Source organism: Tripterygium wilfordii, chromosome 21, assembly GCF_013401445.1.
Source record: "Tripterygium wilfordii isolate XIE 37 chromosome 21, ASM1340144v1, whole genome shotgun sequence".
NCBI lineage: Eukaryota > Viridiplantae > Streptophyta > Magnoliopsida > Celastrales > Celastraceae > Tripterygium > Tripterygium wilfordii.
Window position 1 is genome coordinate 7,630,525 of NC_052252.1, and position 18,993 is coordinate 7,649,517.

The window sequence follows — 18,993 nt, forward strand, 5'->3', positions numbered from 1 at the left end:
TTTGGGTGTGGCAAGTATGGACATCGGAAGGATACGTGTCTGTCTGGTGAGGGTCAGGTTCCGATGGAGACTGAAAAAAGGTCGGTTATTCCGCATGAAAGTACGGAGAAAATTGTGGATGCTTTACAAAATAGGAAAGACAATATTCCTGAAAATCCGGAGATAATGGAGAGCTTTGGACCTTGAATGCTTGCCACGAGAAAGATGCGTAGACCGCTTGCCAGGCAGGATAAGTATGGAAATTTGAATAAAGGGCGTAATAGTAGAGGTGACATGATAATTGATGTCTCTAAATCCAAGGAGATCACTCAGGGGCAATCTCGGTTTGCGTTATTGGACACGCATGAGCAAGATGATAGGCTGGATAATATAATAAATGAAGAAATTTTGGTGGGCCAAGAAGATGTGGGTGGTGCAAGACTTGGTAGTAAAGGAAAGCGTCCCAATGTGAAGGTGCAAAAGGAAATATATAATATTGAAATGGGCCAGCCTGTTTCACATGGGCCCAATATGTACAAATCTAAGGGTAAGAATGATACTAGTTCTGAGACACCCAAATCTTTCAACAAGCTTCGGCGTGCAGCTGCTGAAACAGATCATGTCTTGGTGCGTGGATCTAAAGGCGGAGAGGAGATAGTTCGAACGGTGGTTAATAATGTTCGTCCTCATATTGTAGAAGAGCTGCCTCCTACTATAGAGCACCATCAGGATCCTCCTATGTTCCATACTCTTGGTCATACCATAGAGAATGATTTTATGGATGTTCGAGATGGTGGTAATACTGATACGCATGAACCTCTGCTAGTTGGTGGAGATTTAGGTGTGGCGCCTACTGTGGTGGAAGGCGTTGAGAATACTAAATCTTGATTTGTGCTTGGGTTTTCTGGTCTTCGTTGTTTTATTGTTAATATGGTTTTTATGGATTGTGTTATTTGGAATTGTCAAGGTGCGGCCTCGAGGGAGTTTAACCGCGCCCTAAAGGATCTTCTTCGCCTTCATAGGCCTGGTGTCCTGGGTTTGTTAGAGCCTAAGGTTAGTGGCTCTCACGCGGATTCTCTTTGTAAGCAATGGGGTTTTGCAAATTGGGTGAGGGTGGAAGCCTTTGGTTTCAGTGGAGGTATCTGGGTTTTTTGGCATGATAAGTATCAAATTGAGGTAGTTCACACCCACCCTCAATTTGTTCATTTGTGTGTTAATGGTGATGGGGCTCGTAATTGGTTTTTGACTGTGGTCTATGGTAGCCCAAATGCAACTCTGAGAAAGATGTTATGGCAAGATTTGCGCAAGGAGGAGATTGGCATTACGGCGCCGTGGTTGTTAGCTGGTGATTTTAATTCAGTTGTTTCTTCTGATGAAGTCAGCTCCAACAGGCATCAGGTCCACAAGAGGTGCGCAGGTTTTGTTAATTGGATTTTTGATCAAGGTTTGATAGATATGGGTTTTTCTGGGCCAATTTATACTTGGAGCAGAGGTTCTCGAGAGTGTATTTTAAAGGGCACTAGGTTGGATAGAGCGATTTGTTCTGGTGGTTGGAAGGAGATGTTTCCTACAGCCTCTATTGTCCATCTCCCAAAGCATCATTCTGATCATTCACCAATCTTAATTCGTTTTCAAGAGCAAGATTGTGATAACTGTATCAAATCTTTCAGGTTTCAGGCAGCATGGCTTACTCACCCAGATTTTCAAAGGCTGGTGAGGCAAGTTTGGGATGGTGGGCAGTCTGTGTTGGAAAATAATTCTAATATTGCGACTGCTTTAACTGGGTGGAATAGAAATACTTTTGGGAATATTTATCATCGAAAAAAAAGGTTGTGGGCTAGAATTGGAGGGATTCAAACTCGGATGGCAGTTAGTCCCTCCTGGAGATTGCAGAAATTAGAGTCCAAGCTTCGGAAGGAGTTAGATGTTGTGCTATTTCAGGAGGAACTTTTGTGGTACCAGCAGTCTAGAGAAAATTGGATAAGATCTGGGGATCGCAATACGAAATTTTATCATGCTTCTACCATGGTCCGTAAGAGTAGAAGTAGAATTGAAGCTCTGAAAGGGCCCAATGATGTGTGGATCTCGGATCCAGCTTCTCTTCAGGTTATGGTACATGATTATTTCATGAACCTGTATACTATGGATGATAGTTGTGATATGTCTTTGATTCCTAGAGGTTATTTTCCAGCTCTGAATATGGAACAAACCAGTGAGATTCATATGCGATTTTCGGCTGAAGAAATTCGTCAGGCTCTCTTTGATATGGCACCCTTGAAAGCTCCTGGCCCTGATGGAATTAATGCAGGTTTTTACCAGAGGATGTGGTCTGTAGTTGGGAACTCCTTATGCCGGTTTGTTATTGAGTTTTTGGATTCGGGTATAATGCCTTCAGGAATTAACGATACGCTTCTTGTCCTTATTCCTAAAGTTATGGTGCCTGAATATGTTAGCCAGTTTAGACCGATTAGCCTTTGCAATTTAGGCTATAAGTTGATTACTAAAGCTCTGACTAATCGTTTGCAGCGGGTTATGCCTAGTATTGTTTCTCCGAATCAAAGTAGCTTTGTTCCTGGAAGGCAAATAACTGATAATATTATTGTGTATCAAGAGGTGTTGCATTCTATGGGTAAGAAGCGAGGTGGTAAAGGGTATATGGCTATCAAGATTGATCTTGAGAAGGCTTATGATATGCTTTCTTGGGACTTTATTCAAGATACTTTGACAGAGGTGGGTCTTGATGATATTTGGGTTAGAAATATCATGCAATGTGTCACTACATCTCGGATGGCAGTTATTTGGAATGGGCACAGATTGGACTGGTTTAATCCTAGTCGAGGTATTCGTCAAGGGGATGCTATTTCTCCTTATTTATTTGTTCTCTGTATTGAGCGGCTGGGTCATATTATTAACAGAGCGGTTTCTCAAGGGGCTTGGGTGCCTATTAAACTTTCCAGACAGGGCCCAAATCTTTCTCATTTATTTTTTGCGGATGACTTGGTGTTATTTGCCGAGGCTTCTATTGATCAAATGAATGTAGTCCAGGACTGTCTTAGAACTTTCTGTGCTGGTTCTGGGCAGAAGGTTAGTCTTAAAAAATCGCAGATTTTTGTTTCGAGGAATGTGGACCCTGGTGTTGCTCAGGAACTTGCCCAGATGTCAGGATTTACTCTCACGACTCATTTAGGGAGGTACTTGGGTGCTCCTTCTATTCATGGCCGAGTAACAGTGGGGGACTATAATTATATTCTGGATCGTGTTTCCTCTCGATTGCAAGGTTGGAAAATGAAATATCTTTCTTTTGCGGGGCGAGCAGTGCTTGCTCAATCAGTCCTTACATCTATCCCATCGTATGTGATGCAAACGACCTTATTACCAAGGGGGTGTGTATGAATATTGAAAGATTAGTGCGGAGGTTCCTGTGGGGAGGTAATGAGGAGCTAAGAAAGGTGAGTATTGTTAATTGGGAGAAGGTGACGAGACCGAAAGATGCAGGGGGCCTAGGGATTAAAAGAATGTGTCAAATGAACCATTCTTATCTTGCTAAGATAGGATGGCGCCTTATTAATGAAAAGGATAGTCTTTGGGCCAAAGTGGTAAGTAACAAATACATTCATTCAGATGCTAGTCTGGACAAGTTACAGAGTAAAAATGGGGCTTCTAATCTTTGGCGTGGAGTGATTATAGCTGTCCCTATTTTGACTAAGGGTATAAGGGCTATGGTGCACAATGGGAAGGACACTCTTTTTTGGTTGGATGTTTGGATTGGAGATAGTCCTCTGTTTGATATATCTTTAAAGAATGTTAATATGGTGGATATGTACAGGCCGATTAGTCATTATTGGAGGAGAGGGGTTGGTTGGAACTGGCATACTCTTAAGGATTTCCTTCCTAGTCATATCGAACAAAAGTTGGCGGCTTTCATGCTATCAGAAGATGATGATGTTGTGGATAGTTTATGTTGGGGCAAGTCTTGTAGTGGCGAATTTTCAATCAAGACTGCATATGACATTGCTACAGGTTATGAGGGGGTCAATACAAATAAGATATGGAGGTCTATTTGGAAAATTGAGGCTCCTCAACGGGTCAAGGCCTTTATTTGGATGGTTAAACATCAACGATTGCTATGTAATTCAGAAAGGGTCCGAAGAGGATTTACTGATGTTCCTTTTTGCAAAAATTGTCCTGGTGAGATTGAAGATGTGGATCACTTATTTAGGAGGTGTCCTATGGCAGTGCATATTTGGAACTTATTAATGCCTCCTGTTGAAATCCGTTGTCAAAACTTAATGGGTTTTCAAGATTGGCTTTCTTATAATTTGTGTAAGAATTCAGTTACTGACCTTGGGGCTAGCTGGGACACTATGTTTGTCGTGGCTATTTGGAGCATATGGAGGTCGCGAAATGACATGGTTTTTAATGATAAAGACTACTTGGTGGATTCTAAGCTCATGTGGATCAAGAGGTATTTGGCTGAAATCAAGCAAGCCTTTAGCCTTCATGCATCTGTTCTTGTACGTAAAGGCATGTATGGTTTGCAAATGATTGGGTGGTCTCCTCCTCCTCAAGGATGGGTGACCCTCAATACTGATGGGTGTAGTAAAGGTGAGCATGGTGCAGCTGGTGCTGGAGGTTTGCTAAGAGACTATCGCGGTGTATGGTTAAAAGGTTTTTTTGCTAATATTGGCAGTTGTGGATCGATAGAGGCCGAACTCTGGGCAGCGATTCATGGGCTTCGTCTAGCTTGGGAAGAGGGTTTTCGCCAAGTTATTTTGGAGACAGATTCCTATATGGTTGCGGATTGGCTAAATAAGCAGAGTGTTCCAAAGCTCTCTCTTTCCAATTTGATTAGTGTGTGCCGGAAGCTTGTTCATCAAGCTTGGGAGGTGAAAGCAATTCACGTGTATAGAGAAAGGAACCGGGTTACTGATTTCCTTGCATCTGAGTCTCTCAACCATGGCAATGGGCTAACGATTCTTCAGCATCCTATTGTTGGCATTCAGGGTCTGCTTTGGGAGGATTTTATTGGAGTTGCTTGGCCTAGGCGGGTATTGCAAATAGAGGTTTAATCCTTTGGTTTGTTTGTGGGTATTCCCCCTCCCTAGTATCAAAAAAAAAAAACTATATCACATGATTTACGTATGGTATCCCATGATTCTAGATAAGTGTGAATGTAATATACAACTTATATCATTGATCTTAGAATGAGGGAGGAGTTTAGTCAATTGCTGCTTGATTAGTGGAGACTTCAATGTCCAATTAATGTCCTCATTTTACTCCTGATTTGGTGGATTATCTGCTGTAATCTGTGATCCAGTTGTGGCAATAATCGGATCAGTATCTTCTTTACCACAAACCCCGCAAAGGGAAACTTGTGCTACGGATTTTCCTTCGAACAATTAGACCATAACATGTCAAACGAATCCAGTAATACCTGGCAAGTATGATCATACTTGGTTTCGATTTGGGCTCAGATCCGGGATCGAACGGGTTAGAAGTAGGGCTGCGACACCAAATATGGCATGCTGACCGACTAGAATGGACACAATTGCTATGATTTTGAGAGGTAATGCTTTCATCGGATCATACTTGGTTTAGAAAGTAGGGGCCACAAGGCCCATTCCTTCCAAGAATTGGTGAAAGCAAATAGCGATCACAAGTTGTAGGGGTGTTCAGCGGGTCTGCAAACCCGGTCCGACCCGGAGACCCGGACCGACCCGGAGTTTATCGGGCTGACCCAAAACATTATTTATCGGTCCGGACCAAACCCGGCCCGAAAAATTAATAGCAGGACCGGGTTCCGGGTTAATATTTATGTCATTTTCGGGCTATCGGGTCACCCGATAACCCAGCCCACAATAATTTTTAAATTAAATGTTTTTGATTTTGTGTCAAACTTTGTGTTTCTTTGTGGTTTTATAGCCATTTTGCCCATGCTTCTCTTTCAACTTTTACGATGTGGGATACTGACATGTCTAACAATTTGATTTTGCATGTGTTTCTCATTGCGATTCTCACTTGTGATGGAATTTCTCAAACAAATCTTTCTGCCAGCAAGAATTGTACAGTCCAATGGGATAGGTGAAACAAAAGCATTGTACAGTCCAATGGCATGATGCATCAAAAAGATTTTTGAAGCTCAATTAGAGCTCAACTAGTGCTCCTTAAGAATCTTAACCAAAACACACAAACACTGAAACTTAGTTCACTTTTTAACCAATACAAAAACACTGAAACACCCCTAAACTTAGCTCGTCTCAGTCTCCTCACTCTTTCACCTGGTCTAGTTAAAAGGTGGTGTTTCAAGGAGAAAAGAAGGCTTGTATTGGTGAAGACAAACAATTTATTTTTATAGAAATATAATATATATATTTTTTTAAGCAACTTGTTAGTTCACTTTTTAGTATCCCACATTGTTTATAAAAAGAGAGGCACATGGAATGGGCCTTTAAAGCACAAAGAAGTTTTATCAAAAAAAAAAAAAAAGAGCACAAAGAAGCCCTTGAACAGTCAGCTGTTTGTTTTAATGTCTTTTTTCTACCGGGCCACCGGGTTAACCCGGTCCGAACCCGATAGCCCGGTGGCCCGAACCCGATAATCCGGAATATTTTTCACATGGTTAACGGACCGGGTCTACTGATCTTAAAAATTATCGGGTCGGGTCAGACCCGGTCCGAAACCCGAGACCCGACCCGATATTCACCCCTAACAAGTTGTCTCATTGTTGTGGACCACAAGGCCCATGTGATACATCCCTATTTGTCTTTTTTGTAACCAGAGGCCCAGATTCATTTTGCCTACTAAAACGGAGAGTTCGGCCCATAAGACAAACCCAATCTTAATTCATGTCAAAGGAAGCCCATTAGGAGAAGTATCAAAATAAGTAACTTCATAAGGCCCACGAGACAAGGGTAAGAGAGGATGTAAAGAACATTAAAACAAACAAAAAAGGGAGGCCCATTCACCATTCTCCACTACTGAGGCCCAGCTTTTGGTTCAAAGTTCAAAAAAGAAGAAAAGAACCAATTCAATATCTTTGGACCACCCAGTAAGCTAAAAGCAACTCTATATCTTTCTCAACAAAAAAAAGATGTAGATGTATATAAAGAAGAAAGTAAGATGTGTAGTTGCCTTGCCTAAGTGGGTTTGTCAAGAAAGTGTACTATACATATACAATAATGGGACACATGATTCTTTTTATCAGAATCAACCAGTCTTCAGAGAATGATATGTGAATCACAGTGACTCATCTACTGTTCTTGACACCTGACAGAACTGTTGATTAGAAGAAAAGGAAAAAAAAAAAAAAAAGCAATGGATTCAATAACATGCCACCAAGAAAACTGTTCCATCAACCATGAAGCCCTTTAGTCAGTTTTCACTTTCAATGCTACATATTCTCTTTCCACTTTCAATATAAAACAAAAATGGTTCCTTCAAATGAAGAAAAAGTAGCACATTATTCCTAATGCCTTGAATTACTTCCATTTCAATCTCACCACCACTTTTGATATTCTTCTTTATTAAAAAAAAAGTCATGAGTTCCCACTAGAGCAGCAAAAGATGAAATCACAAAAGGGTGTCCACTGAAATTGGGTTGTTGTAAACTTGTAATATTACTATACCAATTGAAGACTTTAAGGTTTAAAACATGGAAAAAGCAAGACAATCATTTCCCCCAAGATGGGTGTTTGGGTTCAGTCTGCACTAATAAGTGCGTTTTATTTAGTGGCAGAATCTGATGTGTGCACACCAAGTGTGTGTGTTAAAATGCCTCAAAGGCCTGCACCACTCCAGCTTTGGTGGCTTTAATTGGATTCAACAATGAAATAATAATAAATGAAATCCAATAAACTGTTCCTTGCCAGCTTGCCTTGCCTTTAGTTCTACTCCACTATCCCTACCCTACCAAATCCATCTACCCCCAAGAAAGTGAACCCCATATCAGTCATTTGTGGGTAGATCACAATAATTCAATAGAAAATATTTTAGATAAGGTGTTGTCACTTGATTATGCATGGGACCCTTGTCATAAAGGGCAACTGCGTTGTAAGAGAGAACAAAGGCAGCAACATCAGTTCCAGACTGATGGATCATATAGTCGGTACATACAATATTTTTCTATTATAGACAACACAACAAAAGAAAGTCAGGATTCACATTATGAGCCACATAAAAGCAATCAAATTGGATCCATAATTTGTGCCTGGCTGTGTCCTCCCCATCTCCATCAAAAATTAAAAATATAAAAAGAACCCCACACGCAAGGGAATATGTACTAGTATGGATGGATAGTGTGGGACTACTATACTACTTCTACGACAAACTTTCTCTCTTTTTACATTAGTAGTGGGCCCTGATACTGACATGGGCCTTGATACTGGAATCGACCCATTTTTCGTGTCAGATAGTAGGGCCCAGTATGAAAAAAGAAAAATATATAGGTACAGTGCAGATGTAGATATGAATGGTGCTGACAACTTTCATTCTAGTTTTATGAGATAAGAGTTGGCAGACCATGTGGGACGAACTTAATAGGTTGTCTTTTGATTGATAAGGTGTTAATATGATATATCAAATGATGCCCATGTTTGATGTTGTTCCAAGAGGACGAAACTTCTCTCAAACCACATCCACCACCCTTCATTGAAAGTACTACTGCCCTAAATTAAAACAATCATATTATATGATATTTTCTAAATCATTTTGCGAAATATATTTTTTAACAAATTGGGAACTTATACAATATCACATCTTGCAATAAGCAGACAGGTAGGTGACTGAGAGCAGTTCACAATTTCCAAGTTTGATAACCGATCGATCCAAATTTAACTCTGAATTATAAAATTGAATTCCTAGACTAGACGTAAGGTTTTGTGATTAAGAATTATGGAAGTTTATCCAAAAGTCGATGTCCAATAGATTAGGGTTCATGTTTCAAGACCAAAAAAAATCCAAAGCAAAGTGTTAGATGGAGCACGTTGCCTGCAAAAATCTCAGTTTTTCAAGGAGGTGCTTTTCAGTAAAGACACACAAAGAGTGGTGCATGGAGATTGAGTCCCAAACTTTGCCTTCTTGCTTTGTCCTTTATTTCGACTTATATAATAGTTAATTAAGACAAGTTCTCCTTTAGCCTTTCTTTCTTTTTTTTTTTCTCTCTCGCTTGGTCAAGTAGGACAATCTACAGAGACCTAACGAATAAATCAAATTTGTTTGTTTGTTATTATTATAATGATAGCAACTTCAGATTCCCATCCTAAATTGAACAAAAACAAGATGATTTCTTGTTCTGCTCAACCAATTTAATTTGTTATTTTGTTTCCTTTCACAATTACATAACAATGACAATTCAATAGTACTGTACTGGAATTAGAAAAATGGAATCTTATGAATATGGGGGAGTCATGGATATATATATATATATACATCTGCAAGTATGATGAGGAGGGCAAGTGGCGCACCAAGAAACTGACTCTTGTGTTTATTATGATTAATCAAACTTTACCATGACAAAAGAGAGATCCATCATTGGACCCACTAGCCAAATACCCACTACTTTGTTCAATGTCTTTGCCAAAAATTCTCCAACACAAGTAAAGTTTACGAGATCTTATATCTTATTTTGTGTTCTTTTCTTTCAATAACTTTGTGGTCTAACTGGAAGTACACCCATTTCACTCATCAATTTTGGCCCCAATAGAATAATAATGTAGTTGTACACATGATGGGGACTTTGTAATTATGCAATATTGATTGCCATCTTGGTGTAATATATAGCAAACACTCTATATATGACCTTTCATTTCATTTGAATACACACACACACACACACACACACACATATATATATATATATATATATATATATATATATATATCTTTAATTTGCTTGTCCACACATGTTAAAGAAATGTACATCATTGTTGGCCATATTATTACATTAATGTTTACATGTCCTTTCGCACCCCAGTACCCCACCTTCCCTGGATTCCATTAGTGCAAATTATTCTAAAATTGATGATTTATATGTCTAGCTACTATGCTACCCATCACTTGGTTTTGTAATGTGACAATATCAAACATTTAACTATTGTCATTGTGAATTCATCATCAATTGGAAAACAAAAAAGAAAATATCTAGTCGGTTCAAAATACCCCCCAAAAAAAAGACTTAATTTCTTAATTAAGCTTAGGTACTTTCAAATGGTGTTTTAATTACTGTTGATGATACCAAAACACCCTCCACTCAGTCCACTCAATAAAGATCACGTGGTGGTCAAAAAGGACATGAAACTTACGCAGAAGAATACCTCAGACACAATCAGACGCCTTGAAACCTCACATCGTTATATTACATACAACGGTTACCTTAGTCAAATCCGAGAAGAAGAGTATTTCACTGCCATACTTCAGAATATGCAATATGGATATCTCGGATAAACCGGGAAGGTAGTTCAAAAAGGAATAAAACTTCCAAAGAGGAATCCTTCGCTAGTTGTTTATGCTTTGGTCGTCTGGTGTGGTTGGTCTAGGTTCCTATTTGTCTCTAGTCATTTTGGTCTGGTTTTTGCTGTTATGTTGTTATCGGTGCTTCTATTATTAATAAAACCAAAGCATCTTATAAAATAAAAAAACAAAGAACACATTCCACAACAGAGTAAGACTCATCCAACCCCTATAAAAGGTACCTCCATCAGATATAATATACACACATTTCACTGCTTTCACAACATATATATGCTTGAGAGCCTCGAGCTATGAGTTTCCAATCCCTAATTTCCTCACGTTTTAACTTAAGTATCGGAGCATTTTTTTCTGAGGAACATGTCTCATGGGACTTCTTAACTTACACTTACTCATCTTGCATAGAAGGGAAGTTCGACACCAACAGCATCCAAAGAGTCTAGTTCAACCATTATGATACACCAGCAAATCAAGCAAGATTTGCACGTCATCAAGTTCATTAGTTCAATATATATTAAACCATAATTGAAAACAAAATTGAAAATCATGAAAAATATCATTATTATTCATACATACAAAAATTAATGAGGTCATGCGAACTATATATTATTTTTATCATTAATTTTTGATTGGAAATAATATTGTTATCAAAGGATATAATATACTATGTCCCTACATTGCGTGTGTAGACCGTATCAAATTGAATGAGATTTCATTTAAATTAATTTAAATGAACAAAACAATAATATATACAGTAAAGAAGAACCTTTTCTTGATCTAGAAAGATTTATTATTGTTATTATTATAATAGGCAAGTTATATATATATATATATTTAAAGTCATAGATGGTACTTGCATGGGATACGATTCCTATGAAGAGTACTATTAAAATTTTCGTCTGTAGATTCATGATAGAACCCTAATAATAATATAATCACTAAGTGGGTCATCGTCATGATCTAGAAAATATATATGCATAGTTGAATAAATAACATTAAAAGTAAAACGTGCTCTTGCATCAATAATCAGTTGATCTGTCTCAGTTGATCTTGAATTTTAGAATAATTTATTCTCTCTCTCGAGGATAGGATGTTGTGTCAACATTGAAAGTCTTACATACATATACATGCATACATACATATATATAGACAAAAGGGTCCCAGAAGAGCCAAAAACCTCTAACTTTATCTTATTAATATGCATCATCATGTGTTGCTCTCAATACCTCCCAATTATTAGTCAAAATAATCTGGTATAATATTTTAATCTCAACTTGGACCACGCAAAGGTGGCACACGTTGATTGAAAGCAACAAAGGTTGACGTTCTTTCATATATAATATAAGAGTGTATAAGGGCCAAGAGAAATTTTTGAAAAAAAAAAAGATGATGACTTCACTTTTTATTATATAATTATTTAATGTCGGTTTTATAGGTTTAATGATTGTGATTTACTATTTTGTTTTTATAAAGGAAGTCGGTAGGCTTGGCTTTGCGGGTTTTCAATTTTAAGCCAAAAAAATTGAAGAAAAGTTGACAAAGAAACAAAAACAATTTATCTTACTAATTAGGGTTTTCCTATTTTGATAAGCTAAGACAATATTATCACCAATATTATTTTAAGTAACAATCTTAGACAAGTATCTAGATGGGTTGGCGAATCAAATTGTAACCAAATGAATATTGACAATGATAGTAATTAAAAAGTCTACCTTGATGGGCGGCCATCAGGGTTTTGGAGAAGACTAGCTAGCTAGTTTAATTTCAAGATAGAGAGAGATAAAGAGTGGTTGTCCATGTCTTTGATGCTACGTACAATAAATATATAAGAATCTAATTAATTATATGATTCAACTAAACTAATTAATTAATTGAAGGTTTGGCATAAATTAAGATACCTATGGTAGTCGTCAGGTCAAGTCAGATAGTGTGCGTGTGTATATATATATATATATATATATATATATATATATATATATATATATAGTAGCATAGTTGAATAGGTAGATATCAACTTAAGTAAATATTCATTGTCATTTTTTATAATAAAATAATCTTGATTTGTACTTCAAAATGACAAGAGTTTTATTGTGTTCAAAATCAAAATATTGAAGGGCAATATAATCACCGACAGGTGCACTGTTTAGAATATGTGATTGATATTTGCAATATTTGATTGAAAACTTATATAAATATATAATCGAGTAGCAAGAGGAGCTAGCATGCATGTGAGGTGATGAGGAGAGTATATGTTAATGAATTATTTCAAAGTTGACAGCTCTTATTGTTCTCCATTAATCTTGTTAGGAGATTAAGTTTAGAATGATCAACTCTTGTGACAAATAATTAGAGCATTTATGTGACACCTTATAATGGCATCTGTTCTGCTTTTGTTTTTGTCGTGACCAACTGACCATGTCTGCATGCTGTACTTTATATTTTTGTCATATTTTCTAAATTTACTACTGTGATGATGCAAAAATCGACTAAGTTGGTAAGTTGGGCACCGTTTCATGTCTCACCCAAACAATTTTGCCATAGACTGGTTGGTTATATCTCCAAACTTAAGAATTAAAATTGTCTGGGGCGGGAGCTCAAAAATAGCTAGATATTTCCTAAGAGTTTCTTGGTTCTGTGGGCCTTGCAACCCATTTTTGGAAGTCTTCGGCCCAGTTTGAAGCGCATGTCGTCGTGATGCAAGCTTTGACAGTTGAGTCTGGGTTTAAAACTGATCCAAAAATTACAAAGTAGTGGTTGGGTTGGGGCCTTCGGTTACCAAAAAAAGTTTCAGGTCTCACCCCCGTTCCGTCTCATGTAATCCCACATTCCCACCCTTCTTTATAACCGTTAGATTTGATTTTAACACTTATCATTAGATAGAATGCTAAGTATTAATAATTAGCATAATACTATTGTCAAGAACCTTTTAGTCATTTTAGAGGGATCCCATATTCCCATCCTATCTTTCATGGGTGGGATTTGAGAAATTGTACTAAGTTGGCTTGATCATAATAAACTAGTATATATATATAAATTGGGTGTGCATCAAGCAAAGCAAACTCATTATCCAGCACAAAATACAAGATCCAAGAGGTGCGACGTTACTTGGAAATATAAACGTAGCTGCAGCAGTAGTGTTCTGATCATGAGGTGGGCCACGTGAAGACCCACGAGGGCAAAGCATGCCTTTCACCTGTGGGGGTAGGGCGTGGTAAATGATACTTTGGTCCTTCATAGATGGATTGTGTAACAACTCAGTTCCTCACGTTTCAAATGTAACGATTAAGTCATTTATTACGTTTGGAAAGTAACAAATGAAGAATGAGAAGATCCCAAAAATGGCATACAAAACCCCAAAGTATTTTGATTAGGTTGTCGAAGTCGAAATACTTATAAGTTCTGGTTATATTGATCATTGTTCTTCAACCTTTGCTCAACTTCGAACTCGATGGAGCCAGAGACACAGAGAGACAGAGCTTGAAGATGTAAACGTTTGGGGTTAGATTATGGTAGAGCTTGAAGATTTAACCTAAAAAATTTTGTGGGAAATTTACATCTCCCGCTTCAATCTCCCACCAGCTCTAATCCACGTCAGATAATCTTCACGGTAACGATACATGTCACCATATTTCGAAGGTTTCTATTAGGTCAACGTGATAGGTCAACAAATTGATTGACTGGATTTCCTCCAAATCTGATCGAGTTATAGTTCACAAATATCAATGACCTAATTGTTATGTTTGGAATATGAGGAACTGAGTTGTTTTACCATCCATATGTGAGAGATCAAAAGTATCATTTACCCTTTGTGAAAACAAAAACAAACCTAAAGCTCCGCTATTGTCGGCTTTTGTTTACGGATTTATGACGGTCTAATTGGGTTTACATAACTGTCAAGCCTCAAGATAGACTTTCTGGGGTGGGTTTTCTTGTAAATACGTCATCGTTTCATTGAAAAGTAGAGAAGTGGGGGCCACTGGCATCACCGTACACACATGGCAGGGTACAACAAGCGATTGAATCACCTGTTTATTTATTATTTTGTTTGTTCTCACACGTGTCAAGCTTATGCCTTGTCTCCATTCTCCAGGACTGGTTTGGGGGTACAATTTACAACAAAATATAAATTAAAATTTAAAATATTAAAAATATATCGCGTATAAATTAAAATATTAGGGGAGATAAAAATAATTATTTTGGATTTTCGTCTTTACTAGATAAAAACACATGAATTTGGTAAGAGGGAAATCTGGAGGGAAGTCAGCAACGCAACGAAAGTTCAAGTAAACATGACATATAATTGTTAGTTGAAACATTGACATCATTTTATAATAGGTTAATCATATTTTCGTATAATTACAAAGAAAAATACAAATTAGAAAATCAATAAATATATTATGTATAAATAGAGTTAAAACTAAAATACAAATTAGAAAATCAATAAATATATTATGTATAAGTGGAGTTAAAACTGTTTCTTTATTTCTAGATTGAACTTTGACCAATTAATTAATAGTAATAGAATCCACAATTGACTAATCTTTTACTAACATTTTAGATTGTCAAACAACCATTGGACGGAGCCTTCCCGATCATGAAAAATGATTATAAATTCACTTTTGAGTTATTACTTTTTCAATGTGAGATTGATTTACAAACGTCAATTTTCACTTTTATGATATGTAGATATTCCACGTGTGGGTTCCATATTTATTTGTGCCCAAAGAAGGTCCATTACCACGATTATCAAACAAACCCTAATTAAAATTTGATAATATCAATACTGTGTATATCGTGAGCTTTCACAATCATAATAACTCCAAATAAGGGAGAAGGGAAAAAGAAGAGAAAAGAAAGTAATTATGAATTTATGAGCAGAAAAAAGGAAACCGAAAGAAAAAAAGAATAATAGGTCTCTTCACTCTTGTCCCCAAACAATAATGCCAAATTTGACAAGATATACACACCTCCCCTCACATACATCAAAGTCCCACGCCTTAACGTCTCTACAACTACAAAGCCTCTGCCTTTCCATTTGGGATTGTTTGCTTTTTCAATCAAAACTTTTTGAATGGCACCACCCAACCCTCCCTGATACCGAAAATGACAATGACTTAACCAAATATTTAATAAAATCAACCAACAACATTTGTGATAAGCTGATTCCCGATATTGCCTCTTCCCTCAGAGACACGAGAGTCCCACCACCAATATTAAGAGTGTTTGGATTTAGGGATTTGAAGAAAATGAAAAGAAAGGAAAGGGAAGGAAGAGAAAGAGTGTAAGGGAAAAGGGGGAAAGAAAAGTAGTTTAATTTACTAATTCATTCTTATTTTTATGTTTAAGTGTTATGTGCAATGGTAAAATAAATTTTTAATTTACAAAAAACTTAATTGATAATCTCTTACCTTCAACTGTCTCCATTTTGGAAAGAAATAATTTTGATAAAAATTTAATAGAATATTTTTCTCAAACAAAGGTATTGAAAAGAAACGTCATTTCCTTCATCTTCTATTCCCTCCAAATTCCTTAATCCAAATACACTCTAAGGTTGAATTCTTGGTTTCTTTAAAAGGACAAATTCACTCACATTATTGAGAAACCATACCATACCATAGTAGAATAAAATAATTCACATAATTGCCTAAAATATGTACAAATATAAACAAAATTGAAACAAAAAAATGAATAAAATCTCTTCTATTTGTCTTTTTTTTTTGTTACCATTTTTACTGCTGAATTTGCCTTTTCAGGGCATGGAAATATGTCTTAAGACATGTTAACATGAACGCTGGCATTCACGACAGAATCGCAGACAGGGCAACTGCCAATGAGAGTGGACCCACATGATGTACAAAGACATAAATGCCTACATGGCAGTACCAGGACACTTGATTCCTTCTCCCCACACTTTCTGCACATCCTCTTCGCAACCGCCACCTCCGCCGCTGCCCCTTCATTGCTGCTCCCGCAGCTTGATTCTGCGTCGTCCGCGGTGGCGGGGCCGGCGCACTGGTTGCGGTCCTCGCTAACGTGCGCCAAGACTTGTTCCAGATTGTTGCGGAGTGAATTGGCTGTGGCTTCGTTTGATTGGGCCAAGTCTCGCCATATTTGATTCTCCATGCAGAGACTCTTCACTCTCTCTTGAAGAATCCAATTTACCTTTCCGATTCTTTCCATCTCCTCGTCTTTCTCTTTCAGTTTCTTCACGATTCTGTCCCGGATTGATTGTATTAGCATTCTTGATTGCATCTTCCTTCGCTCTTCCAGTTCCATCCGTACTGTCTCTGTCTGTTAATTCAATAACCAGAAATAAAAACTTGTTAGTTAAATGAACATACAATCAATTTTTATTAAGAGAAAAATAAGGCAGGGTGTGAAGAAAATTACATGGTCGGCAATGAATCTGTCCATCTCAAATTGTTGTTGCTGGATCTGAAAGATGATATCTTGATCAAGAAAAGATGCAAATCCAGAAGAGTTTTTAGACTTTTGAGAGGCATTAAAGGCTTCGATGTCATTGATTGGGTCTCTAGGCCGTTTTCTTAGAGCAGGAATGTTGTATGTGACACCACTGTCTGCCTTGTTCATCGATGCTTTCCCAGAAACAGGGTTGTAATCCAGAGACTGGTACATAGGCAAAACTGAATCAGGCGTCGACCCATTGAAATTAAGGCCCGAATCCATCTGGGTATTGTACATATTCATCTTCCCTTGATTCGGATTCAATAAACTCCTGCAAATCAAAAAGAAAAAAACGTTAACAACACATGTTGAAGAACACAAAAGGCAGAGGAAGAGAGAAACAGAGGAATAGATATCTGTTAGGCACTAACCGAGAATGGAAAAAATTCATATTCCGAGCTTCAACTGCCATGGAAAACGATGAGAATCTGTTGTGGTTGATCGGTTATTGTTGTATGACTAGAGAGAATACAGAGAGAGACGTTGGAGATGTAAAAAAGTATGAGAGAAAACAAGGAAGAGATGAGCAGCGCATGCAGTAGAGGTGGTGAGAAGGGGCCAGAATTGGATATATTTAAGGCTTTTGCTGGCTGGTGATAGAGAGAGAAAGTCAAAGGACTCTGTTTAGAGAGGGAGAATATCAATCATATTAATCGCATATGTTATTATAATATTACACTGGCACAAACTCCTCTTCCATATATAAATAAAATGAAAAGGTCAAGAAAATTAAAAAAAAAAAGAAAAGAAATTGAAAGGGGTGAGTGACAGATTTTGTCTCTGTAGATTTGCTTTGAATTCCCATCCCAGATTTCGCTGTCACTTCCTAAACAAAGACAACTCTCCATTAACCTTCCACTTTCCCTTATTGATCGGGTCCAACTTCATCTTTATATATATACATATTATATATATATATATATGTAAAATAAGTAACATCATAATCTCAAAGGCTTTTATGGTATAAAATATTTACCTCTTTTTTATGATTTCTTTAGATACGCATCAAAATTACAGTTTTTTTTACAGCTTTTTTTAAGAAACGGAAGAGGAAGATTCAAAGCACAATTATCAGAGTGATACGTACAATTTTTACCCGAGACTAGTCCCGTGTGAGTTGGTTCTCACGTGTGATATTTCTTTTGGGGAAGAGCACAAAATTTCTTTTCGGACAATAATTTATTAATGTTTTTTATTTTATAACTGAGCGTCTTGGCCACGTCCGTGTGTGGGGGATCCCACCGAGTACGTGGGACCCGGTTCTGTTCCCTTGCGGTTTCCCCGTATCGCTACCTTTTGTCCCCTTCTTTGGTAACTGCTGTTCTTCATTTGTACGGACAACTAGGCACGCGGTGTTAAATGATCTGGTGTGCACCATGTGCACTGTATTAATAGTGGGGGCGCATGGGGTACAGTTTCCTTTCATAAAAAATCTCTCTCTGGTCAAATCCTGCTCCAGCTCCAGCTCCAGCTCCATATCCGATGATTCAGATAGATAAGTATGTAAATATATTTGTTTTTATTAATTAATCAACGCGAATACATTGAATATACGGTTGATAAATATGGATAGAATTACAATTATGGTGAATGAATCATTGAGTTTAGTTAATCACAAAGTCTTAAACGTAATTGGTGGAGGATTACCCTTAATCAATATCTTAATTAGTCAACAAGAGTATATATTATTTATTTATATCAAAATGCACGAGTTTATTATTCTTTCCAAATTTGACATGTATAATGCCGGAGATGTCCGATGTAATACGATGTCGTTCGGAATATTCGGACGATTTTGTTATTAACCATAAATTCAATCCAAACAACTCAAATAAGTATTGTTTGTTCTGGATTTAAATCCTACACGATTTTGTTATTAAAAAAATACCCTCTTGATTAAGAGAGATTAAATTTTTACTTATAAACTATATTGGTGACTTACACTCAACCGATGTCGAATATAAGTCTTAACAACACAACCGTAATTAACATGAGCGGATATCTAGCTATATTGGAAATTTAATGAATAATTTGAAGGTTAGAACTTAGTATTTCAAAACCAATCGATTGTCCAACTACATATTA

At 37.2% G+C, this 18,993-nt stretch overlaps 2 protein-coding genes across 2 annotated transcripts; one reads left to right on the plus strand and one right to left on the minus strand.

Moving 5' to 3' along the window:
- The first annotated feature begins 909 nt into the window (after positions 1–909).
- LOC119987842 lies at positions 910–5,048 on the plus strand. Its single transcript, XM_038832745.1, has 2 exons — positions 910–3,170; positions 3,257–5,048. Exons 1-2 carry the CDS (start codon positions 910–912, stop codon positions 5,046–5,048), a joined length of 4,053 nt encoding a protein of 1,350 aa, XP_038688673.1.
- Positions 5,049–16,058: 11,010 nt separating this feature from the next.
- On the minus strand, positions 16,059–17,560 carry LOC119988155 (BOI-related E3 ubiquitin-protein ligase 1-like). Its single transcript, XM_038833094.1, has 3 exons — positions 17,280–17,560; positions 16,834–17,179; positions 16,059–16,734 (listed from the first exon to the last, which is right to left on the minus strand). The coding sequence occupies exons 1-3, from the start codon at positions 17,318–17,320 to the stop codon at positions 16,213–16,215; spliced, it is 909 nt and encodes a 302-aa protein (XP_038689022.1). The 5' UTR covers positions 17,321–17,560; the 3' UTR covers positions 16,059–16,212.
- Positions 17,561–18,993: the final 1,433 nt, after the last annotated feature.

Excerpts from the sequence above, each read along its gene's own strand:
- LOC119988155 (XM_038833094.1), bottom strand. The coding sequence starts at position 17,320 with ATGGCAGTTGAAGCTCGGAATATGAATTTTTTCCATTCTCG. Across the intron at positions 17,180-17,279 it reads ATGAATTTTTTCCATTCTCG|GAGTTTATTGAATCCGAATC; the intron begins GTTAGTGCCTAA and ends TTTGATTTGCAG. Across the intron at positions 16,735-16,833 it reads ACAGATTCATTGCCGACCAT|ACAGAGACAGTACGGATGGA; the intron begins GTAATTTTCTTC and ends TTGAATTAACAG.
- LOC119987842 (XM_038832745.1), top strand. The coding sequence starts at position 910 with ATGGTTTTTATGGATTGTGTTATTTGGAATTGTCAAGGTGCGGCCTCG. Across the intron at positions 3,171-3,256 it reads CTCACGACTCATTTAGGGAG|GTTGGAAAATGAAATATCTT; the intron begins GTACTTGGGTGC and ends CTCGATTGCAAG.